This window comes from Leptidea sinapis, chromosome 9, assembly GCF_905404315.1.
Source record: "Leptidea sinapis chromosome 9, ilLepSina1.1, whole genome shotgun sequence".
In the NCBI taxonomy this organism is placed as follows: Eukaryota; Metazoa; Arthropoda; class Insecta; order Lepidoptera; family Pieridae; genus Leptidea; species Leptidea sinapis.
The window spans coordinates 14,968,330-14,986,145 of record NC_066273.1 but is presented as its reverse complement, the minus strand read 5'-3'; the positions used below and the strand labels follow the sequence as shown (position 1 = coordinate 14,986,145).

Here is a 17,816-nt window from a genome sequence, read left to right as displayed (position 1 = left end):
AAGAAATACAAAAAATATAGAGATGTCTTCTAACAGTTATCCAAAGAACGTTTTAAAAATGAAAGAAATAATTGATAATTATAATTTATTAGATAGTTTAAATAACTTTTATATCCCATCAAAATTCGCTGTTATAAAATTATTAATATAAGTTATCTTACGAGAGAAAAAATTATCTTTACATGAAGCAAATCAAAATATTATATACTTGAATCATATATATGTATAATGGCTTAAATTTTCTATTTTGTTTTAAAAAAACTATTATTAAGTATTTTATTTTATTCTTATCATTTTTATTCAAATCAACGATTAACGAATTGATCTTTAACTAAACCTGTAAGTCGCTGATTAATTTATTATTATCAGTTTAGTACGTATAATCCGATATCATTAGTAATAATTAATCGATAAATTCAATGTTTTCTTCACTTACTTGGTTTTTTCGCTTTAGTATTACTGTTATTATTTTTCTATTAGGTATCGTTTTCTGCGCTTTTTAAAAAAAATACTTATAATAATTTTTATTGAAACGTCAATGTTGTGAATGTAAGTGTGATTGTTATGCTTTAACGCCTAAAACAGCGAACCGATTCTGATGAATTTTAGTACAGAACTAGGAAAAGGACATAGCCTTTTTCTTGAATAATAGTTTGGGCAGGGTTGAAATATTGGGTTGAAGGTTGTATAGAAATTCGTCATTATCAAAGATGCCACCATGAAACTTTGTATTTAGGTACTTGATAAGAAATAAATAAATATATGTTCTAGCGTTCTTGAATTTTAGAACTGTGTAGGGTTAAAAAATAAGGGATGAAAGTAAAATAATAAAAAAATAAAATAGAACGCTTAAAAGTATCTAACAGGAGTGCTTTCAGAAAAAATTAAATACTATTTAAAAATACTAAAAAACATCTTTTTTATAGAAACCATACAAAAAATAGAAACTTTTTAGTTTGGTTTATTTATAAAAGCGTTTTTTTAGTTTTTAGACCATTAGTGTATTGTTAAATTAATATATTTTTTGGTCTGTCGCATTGTTATTGTTATTTTAGTGACTCAACTATTGTTCATCTTCTATCTACGCTGTCACCGCTACCATATTTAGCTTCTCCTGATGTCTATTTACTAATATTTTGTGCGAATGACGTCAGAATATATTAAGGTATACTCGCGTCATACATAAGACAATCTCTTCTTCAACTATGATTGCCTGGTACCAAAACACTGTAAAAAATTGTCTTACGAATTTTCGATCAGGATACGTGTCATGACGCGAATTCAACATATTATACTCATCCCAAGATAAGTGCTCAACGCCGCAAAAGAAATTTCTTCTGTATATACGTGATCAAATCAGCAGTATTCATTGCTATGCAGACGACAGCACAGGGCATGCTTCCTACACCGGCCGTGCCAACATGTCCCGAGATAGCGTCGACGAGAACCGGAACAAACTTGTGTCTGAAATCGAGACTATGCTTTGCAAAGTCTCGGATAGGGGCCGACAAAATTTAGTCCAATTCAACCCCAAGAAGACACAAGTTTGTGCGTTCACCACAAAGAAGTCTCCCTTTGTCGTATCCCCTCGATTTGAGATCACTCCTCTAACTGCCACAGTCTGTATTAGCATACTTGGCGTCGATATATCTAGTGAGGTTCACATCCGTGGTCACTTGGAAGAGAAGGCCAAACTGGCCTCTAAAAAGCTTGGTGTACTCAGTAAGGCGAGACTGTACTTCACTAAAAGCCACCGCCTGCAACTTTATAAGGCGTAAATTCAGCTTCACATGGAGTACTGTTCTCACCATTGGATGGGTTTTCCCCAGTACCAGCTTCTGCCATTTGACCGCATAGAACGAAGAGCGGCTCGCATCATCGACGACCAAGTCATCTCCGATCGGCTTGATTCTTTGGCATTGCGTAGAGATGTGGGTTCTCTCTGCATTTTCTATCGCATTTATTACGGGGAGTGCTCAGAGGAGCTGTTCGGGTTGATTCCAGTGGCCGAATTCCACCACCAGACATTACGTGCAAAGTATCACCCGCATCACGTTGACGTCTGGCATTCCACTACCGCGTGTTTTGCTAGAAATTTCTTGCCTCGCACAGCCAATCATTACCGGTTGCGGTTTTCTCGAACAGATACGACTTAGGGACCTTCAAGAAAAAAGCAAACTCCCACCTTAAAGGCCGGTAACGCATTTCTTGACACACCTCCATGGGCGGTTGCCTCACCTCTCCTTATCCCGTGATCCTCTTGCCCGTTTGCGCCCTCTCATATAAAAAAAAATATTATTCACATGGGAAACTTTTTGTTGCGTGCTCACCAATATCAAACCTGCAAATCGTTGATGGTTAAACAAAATAAAGCAGTTTATAAAAATGTATTAAAATAAGCAATTTATAGTTAGCGGCAGCAGTTTGTATGTGTATTATTTGCAAAGAATTCAAAAAATAAAAATTGTTGGTTAATTGAATTGGAATTGTTACAATTCCATGCGGACGAAGTCGTGGGTAATATAAAAGTAAAAATATAAGAGCTAGTTGTCTATAAAAATCAAGATCTAGTTCCAGGCTGTCCAATCGTTGACATTATTTGGCAGAACATAAAAGATCAAAAGGGAGTTAAGATCAAAACAACGTCTTTCTCGTAGGGTCTACGTGCTCCTGTTTTCCGTTAGTTGGGTCTATTTTGCGTGCGATACTCGAAGGTACATCGTAACTCAAAGAGTAATAAATTGATTTAGAAAAAAACACCGAACACAAACGTATTTAAAAGAGTTTGTGGCGCAAATGGTTGTTTCGTTGACATTCGTATACATATGTCACCAGTGTGAATTGATACGGCTGGCAATACTCCTTTGGTGTTACAAGACCCGTATTTCTTTCCAGGTGCTCGTTTGTCCTTATTAGGTACTTAAAATAGTAACTGATAATAAAAAAATATAACGTCTACAGCCTTTTTATGTTGGAGGTAGTAAATAAACACATGAAAGTCAAACTTTTAGACTCGATTTTTTTGAGCTTTGATATATAAATTGGCAACAAATTAAAAATGTTGTAGATTTGTAGTTTGCTTTTTGAATTTCATTTACCTTGTTTTGAAGTATCTTTATATGAGTACAAATACTAAATTAATTAAAAATCAGTATAATTGTTTTTTTTTTTTAATTAAGCATCTTCACATTCACTATGTTCTATTAAGAAGTGTAAAAGTAAAAGAAGTGAAAAATATACCATCACAATGAGCCTCTTTCTTCTAATATAATTGCCAAATCTAACCGATTAATGAGTTAGCAATAGTTGGCCACATTGTAATAATTATAAAAACAGAGCAGGTCCGGCCACACATGGAGTATTGCTGTCATCTCTAGTCTGTCGCACCCCAGTATCAGCTCGATCCATTTGACCGCGTGCAACGCAGAGCAGCTCGAATTGTCGGGGACCCAGTGCTCTTTGAACGGCTGGATCACTTGGCGTTGCGTAGAGACGTCGCTTCATTTTGTGTCTTCTACCGAATTTATCACGGGGAGTGTTCCGAAGAGCTGTTTAACCTGATTCCTGCCGCCGAATTCCACCTTCGCACGACACGCCACAAGTTAGGATATCATCCCCACCATCTGGATGTGTGGCATATTTTCAAAATCTATCAATCTAATCAACATTATTATTTTTTAATGAAAAAAAAGACCCGCTCAGTTTGTTTATTTATTTATTTACTTATTCAAGGTCCACCAACACAGAATATAAATATTATCAATTCATAAGATTTGTAACATAAATTCCAAAAATCGTGTTCCTGCAATTACAGGTGAACACATCATGCGCATAAACATACAAACAATTTAGTTCATAAGTATATAAATTGAAGTCCTATAACGCTAACATGTCAAAACAATATAAAAAGATAAATTAATTCCACAAATCATTACAAGCTACAATACAGTCACTTCAATATAATCACTAGAATATAATAAACAATATATTTTGTCAATGCTTTTTTTATTACAAATTAGGTCATTACATTTTACTAATCAGATTGTCAAGTTTCTCTTAAATTGTGCTACTGTATCTCCAAAAACATCTATAGGTCGCTTGTTTTAAATTATACTGTTGTATTGAAGCAACAGCTTCCTTGGTATTCCGCAGAATAAACCCGAGTATCTTAAAAGCCTTGGAAGTAAATATATTAATGTGTTGGTCAAATATTTGGTTGCTATCCAAAATCACTCCAAGATCCCGAATCTGCTCAACTTGCTTAAGAGGTGTATCACCTATTTTGTACACTACAACTTTATAGCTGTTTAGCCTTTTTCTGGAAAATCTCAGATGAAAACATTTCTCAGTATTTAATATCATAAGGTTACATTTACACCAGTGAACTAAACTATTTAAATCCTCCTGAAGCTTTTCAGAGGCACTAAGAGTATTCACACATCAGGCAATTTTTAAATCGTCCGCAAGTAAATAGCATTCTGAATGATGGATATTTGTACATAGGTCATTAATAAACAAATTAAATAAAATAGGACCGAGATGGGAGCCTTGTGGTACACAAGTTGTCATTGAGTATGCGGATGAATTGACTCCATTTACTGCCACTATACCATATCTATTTGCAAGGTATGAACTGAACCATCTAAGAAGGCTATTTCCAATTCCCGATACAGCAAGTTTTTCGGTTAAGGTTGAATGGTTAACCCGATCGAATTCCTTGCTGAAATTGGTGTATATAACGTCCACAGAAGATCTAGAGTCTACGGTTTTAGAAACGCTTTCAACAAAAGATACCAAATCAGGAGCGGTAGACTTATTGGATAAGAAACCGAGCTGATGTGTAGTTATAATATATCTTAAATGCCATGTGAGTACTTTGCAAACAAATTTTTCAAATACCCTACCTAATACCGGTACTATTGAGATAGGTATACTTCTCTTTTGATAGCCGTATTAAGTCTTTAAAAATCCAAGGCGGATACTTTTTATGACATGATATTGACATTGGGATATATTGACGTATCAGATTGTCTACTATACCATACAAAATATCTAGCATTTCATCCACTGATAAATTATAACCAAATTTGTTATTGCAATCTATCATATTAAGTTCATTAACAATTTTAATATAATCTGCTTTTAAAAATTTGGTTTAGTATGATAATGTACATGTGCTGACACTCTTTTTCTTGAAACTTTAATGGAAAACTCTAATGACGGATGGAACGGATCAATATAGCTTAAAACATTAGGGTTATCAGACATGTCGCTAGTAGACACGTTGCTCAATACGACATCTAAGATTCTTGACTTACTGTTGACAATTTTTTTACATTGCTTAAGGTCATGCAAGTGCGCAAAGTGGAGTAACATGTTGCACAGAATTGAGCTTAAATAAGGGGTCGATGAATTATTGTCATTCCATTTTATTCCACTTAAGTTAAAGTCCCCCAATATTAGCTTATGCTTAGCATCATCAAGCGGCTTATTCGCATTTGTAATAAAATGGTCACGAATTTGACTATGAACTGGCGGTGGCAAGTAAACTGCACAAATTAAAAGTTATTCTTTTTTCTATTAGCAACATTTCTAGGCCTACCCATAAGTCTTCACAATCACTTTCGTAATTTTTAAATTGCCTTGGGTTGATACTTTTGTTAATGGCTATGAGAACACCACCTCCGCCCTTGTGTTTATGAAAACCATGTGTAAAACAATCCCGCCTGTAGGCAACGTACCTATCGTCAAAGAGTTCTGTGCTAACAACTCCATCATGGAGCCATGTCTCAGTGAGTACAATAACATCATAATCGTTCATGCTTACATTATTATAAAATTCAGTTACTTTTGTATTAAGACCCCTGACGTTCTGATAATATACGCTAACGGAAGATACAATGCTTGAACAATAATTGAGAATTATCATAACTACAATTAACTAAATAATAAGAAAAAATTAAACTAGATTCAAAAGATATTAAATTAACTGAACTTAAAAAAACACAAGCAAATACAGTAACGATCAAATTATTTTCCAAGATATCTAATTTTTCTATGCTTTTGATCTGTATGCGTTCTGAGATGTTAGATTTTCGCATGAAAATTTGGCCGCTGCGAACCCACACGTATTTATAATTAAGTTTTAGAATTCTTTCTGGAGGCTGCGTGGATACTTTTGTTTGTAGGTGAAAGATGTTCTGCAACAAATACCGGGAATGCTTTCGCAAGAGATCCCAAGATGACCCGAGTGTAATTTTTGTTTTGAGTTTACTTTGCTGAATTTGATACATGCAGCTAATAGCGTATCTCTCATTCGTTGGGAACTAAACTAAACAACAATTGACCCAAGACGTGTTGATTTTGAGTCTCGTTTTGCTACACGGGTGCAGTTAATAATTTATTTTTCATGTACGTCAAGTTTAACTATTGAGCACAGCTGCATTACAAAACTTAACCAAGTTTTCAGTTTTTTTTCAGGAATGCACTGAATTTGCAAGCTACTTAAATGGGTCTGCTATTGTATTTCATTTATTTTTTGGCTTAAATTAGCTATGTTTCTGCGCAATCCTAAACTTTCTTCCTCTAATCGTTTAATTGTTACGTCCTTGTTTTTGATTTCCTCTCGAAGTTGATGTAGTTGTATGTTGTGTGTTGCAGCTCTTGAATTCATCAATTTCAGAGCTTATTTGTCTCAAGTGTGTACTTATTGGGAAAATAAGGATTTCGATTGTTTTTTTTAGAGCTGAGTTGTTTCTTCCCTTATAATACTCCTGATGTCGTTTGAGTCAACACGATTCTCGTCTTCACATACGTTCTTATTTTCACGCCGTTCTCCTGTTCGTTTGGTAACGTTATCACGGGGTGATATTGCTTTCGAATCAATAATAAACGTTTGGCGCACAAGGGTATTCGTGTTATCGGAACGAGGCACTTTATTGCGGCAAGAGAGGCAGGCCCATGAGCTTTTTTGTTGTTTTGAGAGAAGGTTGAAAGTAGCCTCCGACCACGATATGACGGCAGTTTACACGTGCAGTATTTTATGTGGTCTCAGGTCTGAGGCATTCTTGAAATAGTGATCAGATACAACGACAATATTGACTAAATTTTTTTTCTAAAAGTTTTAATAATAATAAATGCCATTTATTCCATATCTCTTAAAATATAAAAGTATAATTATATTTAAGTTAATTAAAATTAAATATGTAAAATAAGCAAAAATTGTAACTAAATTCTTTAGAAACTCTAGTATTGAATGCAAAAAGCGTATTTATTTCAAACCTAGAACTTTCTTACATTTCCACCTGACAGCAAAAATATCCTATGCGTTTATCTTTAAAAAACTTTTAGTATTCAATAACGTTATTTATATTACAGAAGTTTGTTCTGTGGAACTAGTTTGTAAAAATGTGCAGTCTTCTTTAATATTCACAATAATATAAAAAAACGCATTGAAAGTTGACCTGTGACTATATCATTGAAAAAAATAACAAAATATTATAAAGGTTTCAGGTGAGATCCCTGAGTAACTCCAGTAGTGATTTTAACTGCTTTCACTAGAAAACTTCTGGGCTCAACTAGTTGAGTACTATTTTCAAGATAAATAAATATCCATCCTAACACTATACCTACCATTAATCCCGTGAGCCTTTAAGTGCGTAACAAGACTCCATGTCCAACTTTATCGAAAGCATTAGAAAAATCCGTGTATATAGATGGAATCAAGTTGTCTTTGACGAAGCTGATATTATTATATGACACAAATAGTTTTATTCTATAGCGAAAATCAAAATAATAAATTAATCACAGCAAGATTACCCCACATTAAAAATTTCTATGTAATAATACTATGAAAAACAACAACACAAGTCATCTGACTGTTGCAAAATTAGGTCTTCTCCTGACTATACTGAGTTGATAGTTTAATTTCTTCTTTATTCCCATTTAATTTAATTCACTATTCTAAAGAAACATATTCGTAATATGTTAAACCTGGGCTGGTTTTAATTTTGGCATTTCCTAAATAACCTTCTAAGCCAAATATTTGTGGAACTCCTGTTTTTTGGTATTCGTGCTTGAAGTTAGGAATCTCAAACATATTTTGTGTCTTATTGGTATCGAAATAATAGGTTAGTAAATAAAATATTAGGTTCTTAAAACAATAAACTTTATTATATCTTTTTCATTTGATTGGTCCAATTAAGTAGAAAAAGGTTTATAGAAGGCTACGGATCCATGCGCTGAAAGCTGTCACCCTGGCGAAACCGGCAGGAAAACCAGCTTGACAGCCCCGAGGAGAGACGAAAGAGGAGATACCAATCTGTGATAGATACAAAAATATAATCACCATCTATTCAACATTGTTAGCAATGCAAAATTCTAGCGTCATCGTTCTTAAGTTGCTTGAATACAATAATTGAAATTGAATTTACGCATTTCAAAGCAAACGAAAAACTAACTAGATAAGAGAAACTACACTATTCTGATAATGATAATAAGAATACAGTTTTGTATATAATTCGAAACTGCATAAAAGCTTTTTGTTATACTTTCCGAACCGAAAATTACTTACCAAAGTCCTAGCGTTTCCGCTTCCAATAGCGAGGGGACCACCAGAATCTCCGTTACATATGCCAACACCACCTTGACCACTTGTGCAAAGAGTTGACCAAACGATGATCGATGGACCGAATGTGTTCCGACATTCAGCGTTGGTGATTACACGGAGGTGCACTTCATGTCTCACTTGATTGGTTGGGACCCCACTTTGGCCTGAAATAATCATAGATCAGAAACTGACTACAGATAGGGAGTAACTACAAACTGTTATGAGTATGTTTGAAGCTATAAAAATAAATGTCAGCATTAATTAAAAACTGTGATCTTACTGTCGCTAGTTCTTCCATAACCGGCAGCTATTGCCCATGTTCCGACGTATTCTTGGTTTCCCGAAGCTAAGGCAATAGGCTGAATAACATCTAAAATTCAAACATGTTAATTATATTATGTACTGTAAAATTATATTTATCATTATATTATCGAATACGGCAATATAGTGGCGTTTTTCGAAGATTGCATATTTATCGTTGTTTCCGACTTTTGAGATCAATTATTCATATTACATTACCCCGGTCCTTATTTTTTTAAGCTGTTTAAATAGTGTTCAACTTAATCTTTCTATTTATCATCTCTTTAATCCAAATACTATTTTTGCAAGTCTAGCACTATTTAGAGTTTGATACAATCAACATACTTCCATCCGTCTGCAAAAATCCAAAAAATCGTTTTGTTATGCAAGAATTTTGAATGTTCATCATTCTCGATACAAAAAAAAAGCTTATATTAGTAGTCGTCTTTGAGACGTCGTATAATTGTATGTCATCTCCTACATCTTTAGCTGGGAGCTTGCAGAGATCTGTTTGAATAACTAACTAAATCCACCATTTAACCACAAGCCACAAATATTTGAAACTTTCTTCCACGGTTAACGAAACTATTGAACAAACATCATTGCAGAATGTTTCTATGATACTATGATATGACCAGATCAAAGGAAACACGGATTCCTTCCTACATATAAAACCCCCAAATTAAATGGACGTGTAGATCTTTATGGGGAGACCTTTACCCATCAGTGGACGTCTTCCGGCTGAAAATGGCTTACCCTTCAGGTGAACGAGTACCTTGTATTCTCACTTTTTCTTATTTAAAAAAGTATTGTGTCATTCAATTTCAACTAAATGCGTGATAACTATTTAAATGTTTATTTTTATGACAGTAAAGATCGAGACGAGCAGAACGTTCTGCTGACAGTAATTGATACCTCTCCCCATTACAATGAAAAACCAAAAAAAAATCTGAGCGGCATTACTCTTGCGCTTCACCTTGAGTCATAAGATGCTAAGTCTCATTTACCCAATAATTTCACTTGCTCCGGCTTCATTCAAACTAAAACACAATAATGCTTACACATTACTACTTCACGTCAGAAATAGGTGCCATTGTGGTACCCATAATCTAGCCGGCATCCTGTGCAAAGATGACTCCCAATGTTCTGTAGTGATTGTGATAACGCTTTGAGACGAACAGATGTCCATAGAGTTATTTTAACTCTGTGATGATTATGTTTTTATTATTATACTTACTTGTGTATGCCACCCAGGGAACAGTGATGACAGCTACGTCCGCATTGGCGTTAAAAATGTTCCAATTTGGGTGCATTCTGACATTGTTTGTAGCGATACGAAGTCCTCCCGTGAAGAGGGTGGTCACACCCAGCACCACGACATACTGGCGAGCCTGGCTCTGACCGTCCCACCAGCAGTGAGCTGCCGTCACTAATCTGTTGTTGCTCACGAGTGATGCACTGCAGACTGATTGCCGACCAGTAGTTAGAGTGATGACCAAACCTGCCTAGTACAAAAATAATTATTATTGAAATCATCAACGTCAAAAGTGCTTACAGTTCTGTTTTGTTATAAATTAATATTAAATGCCACAGCCGATATACGTTACATATATCTTATGGTGTTAGACTTTAATTTAATAAACTCAAAATAATTCACCATAACTCAAGCCATCAGTAAGGATATGCAGTGTTTTAATTTAATTTAATGATAGAAAATATGTACTCAAAATCATAATTGAATTCGTGATAGTGTTAAACAATTTTTGAAGAAGAACCTTCCCAAGAAGTACCTTCTAAACTGGTTTTTATAAAAAAAAACACTGATAGAATTGGAACTTTCAATTTGACATTCTTTTTTGACATGCTATTGATTTGTATAATATATTGTAGCTTTGATGGCTTACGGTGGCTATTTTCTTATTTATTTTATAATAAGTGCGCTTACATAGTTATAATTTGTATCTACAATAGTAATAAAAAAATTGCAATTAATTTTTTATATACATTTGCACCTATGTATGACCTTATTTGTTACAAAAAGAAAAAATAGTGATTACAGGCGATTTTAATGTAAATACGTTGTAGTAAATAAGTTGTAAGTGGAAACGCCAGAATCAATATACCTCCAATGTATTTTGGATGCCTATAATTTAACTTCACACATAAATTCAAAAATGTAATATGAATAATAAAAATCTCAAGTTAAAATGTAGCTAGAACATCATTTATTTTTTATTTATTTAATAGGAAGCCCACGTTGCATACAATGTATTACCTTATAGTATATTTACACATTAATTACTTATATTATTTAACATCGTATACCCCATTTACGGGCTAACTCGACATGCAATTAATTACTTAATTAAATTACAAGTACTTAAAAACATTATTAACATAATATGACAATTTCTTCGTTTACTTACTACTTATCTAATTTACTCAATAAATTGGTTACCTAAACAAAAATATAAAAAACTTATCACTCTAAACAAAAATTAAATTTTATATAAACTAAATTTAAAATACAGCAACTATTATTAAATACGAAAAAAAAAAAAAAAACGAATGATATTATTTAATTAAATGATTTTTAATTTTGCGCTTGAAAATCGATGCAGAGTTCCAAAAATGTCCAACTCTGCTATTTTAAATATATTGTTATAGGACATTACAATTCTGTTAATAGGAGCGGCCCTACCTAGGTTACTCTTTGTAATTATTGGCATAAAAGTAATTTTATTTTTAATATGTGACCGTGCATTTTGTCTTGGAACTGCTAACCTTATTCTGTTTAATAAGTTCGGGCTATCAATAGCTCCATTTACAATTTTATGCAAAAAACAGAGATCTATTGAGTTTCTACGATTGCATAGTGATATAGTTTTATAAAGTTTTAAGAGATCGTTGGTATTATTAATTTCTTTTAATATATTGTCCTTGTAGGCTAAGTGTCGTAAGAATTTTTTTTGTACTCTTTCTATTCTGTTTTTATGCACTTGATAGTTAGCATTCCATACAATAGAGCAATATTCAAGTTTACTTCTAATCATTGAATTAAACAGCGTTAATTTTGTGGATGATCTTTTAAATTCTTTTGTACTTCTTGTTAAGAAACCTAAAAGTTTAAGAGCATTACTCACCAGATTATCAATATGTGGTATGAAACTCAACTTACAATCTAGAATGATCCCGAGATCATTTATTTGATTGACCGTTTCTAATATGTTGCCATTTATACTGTAATCAAAATTAATATTTCTTATTTTTCTGCTGAAGGTGATACTGTAACATTTCAAATGATTTAATTTTAGATTATTTTCATTGCACCAAACCGAAAGTCTATCTAAATCCTGTTGCATATTAATCGAGTCTTCAATATTATTTATTTCACTATACATCTTGAGGTCATCTGCATAATGATGGAATTGACAAAACTTAAAACATTTGACTATGTCATTAATGAAAATACCAAACAACGTGGGGCCCAGATTGGAACCCTGCGGAACACCAGATGTCGCAATAAAATTATTTGACTGGTACCTTCCAATAACAACACTCATCTCACGGTTTTTTAAAAATGAGCCCATCCATTGAATAAGATTCCCACAAATACCGTATGCCCCAAGTTTTGCCAACAAAATGCGGTGATCAACGACATCAAATGCTTTTGCTAAATCTGTGTAAACACAGTCAATTTGATTTGAACTATCTATGGCAACTGATAAATCATCGACAAACAATGCTAAATTAGATATAGTAGACCTCTTTTTAAGAAAGCCATGCTGGTTCTGTATCATTATTGATCTTAAGTGCCATGATAATATCGGACAGATTAATGATTCAAATACCTTTGAAAATACTGATAATATACAAATGGGCCTATACTTAGTTATATCTTTTCTGTCACCACTCTTAAACACAGGGACTACTCTAGCCTTTTTCCATATTTTAGGAAATTCGCCTTCTGCTAATGATTTATTAAATATCAACGTTAATGGCCTTGCTAACAGATCATGGTCTATTATACTAAACATTAGAAGAAAGCACTGATGCACCTCCTGTAATTGATGTTTCTGTCTTGAAAACTTCAATTGCTTAGACTTCTGATCCGTCTATCATGGCAACTGAGTTAAATAAATATTTTTGTAATTTAACAATCAAGCCTAAATCCTATAGTTCACCAGCTGATGCTTCTAGGCCTGTAGACTCAGTGTCTAACTCTTTCTTTGTTATGCCATTTAGAGAGTTAGAAATAGTAAAGTCGGTAAATAATACAAAGATCTTAAAGAAGTCCAGAATTGCAATCCTAAGTGTTTTGATTTATCCGGTCAATTTGTCATTCGTAACAAGTACTTACCTGGATGTAGTGAAAGAGTCACAATACCACATTTAAAAAAAAGGCGATAAATCGGGTATATCTAATTACCGCCCAAAAACTCTTATCTCTATCTTTGGTGAAGTAGAGAAAGAAAGAAGAAGAAGAAAAATGTATAATATACTTAAGAGTAATGAATTACTGTTAAAACTTAATATTATATCACCAAATCAATATTGATTTCAAAATGGTAAATCCTCTTCCCTTACCATTAATTTATTGAAGTCAGTAATTGAGAATCTTGATTGTGACAAAAAAACCAACAATTCCTTGTCGTGACATGGAATTGATGATATATCGATTCCTCTTATACTGATAATTTAAATGGATATAAATCAGACATTAACTGTACTTCGAAAAATATTATTAACTGGCTTGATAATAATGAATTAGTTGTGAATTTATTGAAAACGAAGTATATGTAATTTTGTGTAAAAGGACGTAGACAAACTCATCTAAACATCGACACAATAAATAAATTTCATTTGATTTCATTATGACTTTGTCGGTTTGTCTGTTTATTTATGAACTAATTTAATTATTTGGGGGTACAAATATCAATCATCCTATACTCCGTACGTAGTACAGCCCAGGTTTAGCTGCAACCAATTTTTATTCTCATTTCAAAATTAAAATTTTAACGCAGAAGAGGGCTAAAAAAAATTTCGACGTTTTCATAAGCTTTCACATTCAATATTTTTAAGGTTTCACTTAAATTTTTTAAATACAGGGTGGCGCAATAGAACGTGCATATTTAAAATATTGATTAAAAAATAAATACAAAAGGTATAGTTAAAATAAAACTGAAGTATTATTAAGAAATAACTGAAGTTTATTTTTTAAAAATAACATCGTCTAAATGATGACCCTCTCTACGACGACACTCCTCTAATCGCAAAAGGAAGTTATTGAAAACTTTCTTCAGTAATGCTGGTGTAATTGCTGCCATTTCACCACGGATATTCTCCTTGAGTTGATCGATGTTTTTCGGATTATTGCTGTAGACTTTGTTCTTGATGTATCCCCACTAAAAAAAGTCAGGAGGCGTCACGTCTGGACTACGTGGGGGCCATGGTATATCACCTCTTTTCGAAATCAGCCTGCCAGGGAACATCTGTTTCATAACCGCCATGGAGTCATTTGATGTGTGACAGGTAGCTCCGTCTTGTTGAAACCAAGTCCTAGAATTCACTATTCTTGAATTTTCAAGCTCTGGAGCCAAAAAACCTTCCAACATCGCAACATAGCGTTCGGTATTAACAGTGACGTTTTGCCCCCGCGCATTTTCAAAGAAAAACGGTCCAATTATTCCTCTACCAGAGATTGCTGCCCATACTGTCACTTTAGTACTATGCAGTGGTTTCTGGTGCTTGAGTTTGAGATTCTCACTGTTCCAGTAACGACAATTTTGACGGTTTACGAACCCATTGATATGGAAGTGGGCCTGAGAAAAGGATATTGTCAAAATTGGAAAATCGATTAAGCATTTCATTAGCAAATGCGAGCCTTGCTCCGAAGTCAGACTCTTTCAATTCTTGTGTTAACTGCAGCTTGTAAGGATGCAGTTTAAGATCCAAGTTTAAAATTCGTTGCAAACTTCGTCTCTATAAGTGTAAAATAGACGATCTCTTGCGAGTAGACATTTGTGGATCTCCTCGTACAGACTGCATAACTCTCTCAATATTGTCGTCAGTCCTAGATGTTCTTGGATGACCTTTTGCTTGTGGTTTAAACGTTGAACCAGTCTCTTCAAAACGCTGTACCCATATTTTAATTAAATTAGCACTCGAAGCTTCACTAATTTGCCGTAGTCCATATTCAGAACAATATAAACGCCTAGTAACGATGTATGAACGAGAGTTCTCGTTAAATGCGCGCACGCAAAATGCGCGACGCTTCCCGTCGAAGTGACTCATAGTGACTAAAACTCCATGAGCCCGCCTACCCAACGATGCAGACTCCCCCCGCCCGCGCACTTTCTACCCCGCGAAAAAAGATGATGCAATATGCACGTTCTATTGCGCCACCCTGTACCTCTCGTAATTCTTTACGTTCCTGTAACTCACCAAAAGATTTGGTTATAGCACATCAAATTTTAAATCGTTTACAAATCAACATGAATTCTGTTACACTTTGCTTATGAAGTATTTACCTAATAGATTACATAATTTGGAAATTATATTTTAAAATTTTGTGATATATGGCAAATATATGTCTGCGTGTCCGTTTATTATTTATTAACATATTATTAAATGTTCGATTCAGACTGGAGTGGTCATATTGAGCCGGTAGTATTGGTGATAAAATACGTCCCCTGGTATTATCAGTTAGAACCTGGTGTGTGTTTTACGCGGTAGGTCTAAACAAATTTGCGAGCATTAAAACTTATTCGTTAATATTACTAGTTTAAATCCAGATATTTTGGTGTGGATTTTTCCGTTGGAATAATTTATGTCAGATATTTTGTATTAGCTATTATTTTAATGACGGCTTGTTGCCAAATTTGTATTTCTAAAAAAATATGAACAAAAAATTAATTGTCGTAAAGGTATCAAATGCCTTGGAAACCACAGTATACTAGTTGGTTCCATAATTAATTTTTATTAATCTGAAATGACGGAGTCCCATGGATAACTGAAATACTTATGGTTAAAAGGTGTCGTTTGGCTTCGAGTATGCTAGATATAGTAAGATCCCTAAGTTGCAAGATGTGTGTAAGTGGCAGATAATTACACAAAGTAGAGTTTCGAGGCAAAAACTTTTATCTGAATTGACAATGCATAAATAACTGCGTAAGATCTAAGAATACTCGTAAGATCAAATCTATTCTACACTAATGTACATCGGACATAAAATTGATGATTCCGTCTCTGTTATACAAAGAATATTATATGGTCATAGTATTGTATGAAATTGCGTATGTTTAATGTAATATTGCTATCATCTAGTAAGAACTTACAAGGTGGGGTTGGCTTCCAACAGCTGATTGCCAACCACCAACAATTCTGGAGCCGTCAAAGTCCAATGCTGTCTCAGCTTGCTTGATCCTTGAAGCTTCTTTGATACCGATCTGTTCGTGGTAGTTGTAAGCTGTAGTGGTGGTTTCAAAGGCCGAAGCCATGCCCACCAAGCAAAGAACAGCAAGAACACACTTCATTTTGAACGATAGTTTTGTTAATTTTGGGAGTGTGTCTCTATTTTATATATAAAGGTTTATCTATAAAGAATTTCTTATCTTAACATGGATGATTGATATATTACAATATATCAATCATTCACGTGGCTGATTATTAATTTGCAGACTTTATCTAACATCATAAAACATTAAAGCCCGTAGTAGTATCCTTTAGTAGTAGACATTAATAAAAGATCAGGGAAAAGCCTTTTCACATGTATCACATCACATAGTATTTAAAAACTTCTAATAATATCTCTTTGGCTGTATTATTTGTATCTATCTCGCTTGTTTTGGTGTAATTAAAAATACTCAACATCATTATTACCTCCAATTTTTTCAAAGCAATGGTGTTGATTATCAACCGCCAGCTTTTGGGAAACCTAGAGGAGTATTGAGCTGATCAGCGACTGCCATCTTCCCGAAATGTGCAAATGGGACACTAAATTTTTGGGCCATCGGAGCATTAAGGTTATTAGCAATGGTGTATCTTCCAACATAAAATCCATAATAGCTGGTGCCCCACAAGTCTGCGTGTTATCCCCTACCCGTTTCTTCTAATGACAGCAAAGGGTATGATTCCTACACCGGTCGTCCCATCATCTGCCGGGTAGCGTCGACGAGACCAGAACAATTTTATACCTGAAATTGAGACAATCCTTTGCAAAGTCTCAGAATGGGGCCGATAATATTTTAGTCTAATACAACGCAGTTTGTGCTTTTACCGCTAAAAAGTCTCCCTTTGTCGTATCCCCTCGATTCGAGATCACTCTAACTGCCACAGCCTGTGTCAGCATTCTTAGCATCAATATATCGAGCAACGTTCAGTTCAGTGGTCACTTGGAAGAGAACACCAAACTAGCCTATTGTAAGGCGAGACAGTACTTCACTATAAGCTACCGCCTGCAACTATATAAGGTACAAATTTGGCTTTGTATAGAGTAAACTGCTCTCACCTCTGGGCGGGCGCTCCCCAGTACCAGCTTCTTCCATTTTACCACTTAAAACAAAGAACGGCAACATCGATGATCAAGTTATCTTCGATTAGCTTGATCCTTTGGCGTTGCGTAGAGGTGTCTGGTATTTATTGTTATTTTTGAAATTGGTGTCCTCCCGCCGCGATCCGCTCTCGCCTCTCGCCTCCTTACGTCGCGCGTGCAACTCAAGCATATCTCACCTTTAACTGTGTATGTAGTTACAAATCTACCTTGGATGACACTGACTCCAAAAATAACAATAATCGTGATTAGATTTAGATTAATTCATTAGATTGTATAAAAATACGCGATTATTTTTATAACTATTTTGTGCATATTATCTAATATTTTGATGTCTGTTGGTTATTTCGTTATTTT

At 34.2% G+C, this 17,816-nt stretch overlaps 2 protein-coding genes across 2 annotated transcripts in view; one reads left to right on the top strand and one right to left on the bottom strand.

Moving 5' to 3' along the window:
* LOC126965899 (hemicentin-1) overlaps positions 1 to 17,816 on the top strand; it is a 561,675-nt gene that overhangs the window by 405,699 nt on the left and 138,160 nt on the right. The gene's annotated exons all lie outside the window — the stretch shown is intronic.
* LOC126965913 (collagenase-like) lies at positions 8,151 to 16,461 on the bottom strand. Its single transcript, XM_050809696.1, has 5 exons — positions 16,246 to 16,461; positions 10,146 to 10,413; positions 8,889 to 8,978; positions 8,573 to 8,772; positions 8,151 to 8,320 (listed from the first exon to the last, which is right to left on the bottom strand). Exons 1-5 carry the CDS (start codon positions 16,441 to 16,443, stop codon positions 8,216 to 8,218), a joined length of 861 nt encoding a protein of 286 aa, XP_050665653.1. The 5' UTR covers positions 16,444 to 16,461; the 3' UTR covers positions 8,151 to 8,215.

Excerpts from the sequence above, each read along its gene's own strand:
- LOC126965913 (XM_050809696.1), bottom strand. The coding sequence starts at position 16,443 with ATGAAGTGTGTTCTTGCTGTTCTTTGCTTGGTGGGCATGGCTTCGGCC. Across the intron at positions 8,773-8,888 it reads TTATGGAAGAACTAGCGACA|GCCAAAGTGGGGTCCCAACC; the intron begins GTAAGATCACAG and ends TGATTATTTCAG. Across the intron at positions 8,321-8,572 it reads GCGGAAACGCTAGGACTTTG|ATTGGTATCTCCTCTTTCGT; the intron begins GTAAGTAATTTT and ends TATCTATCACAG.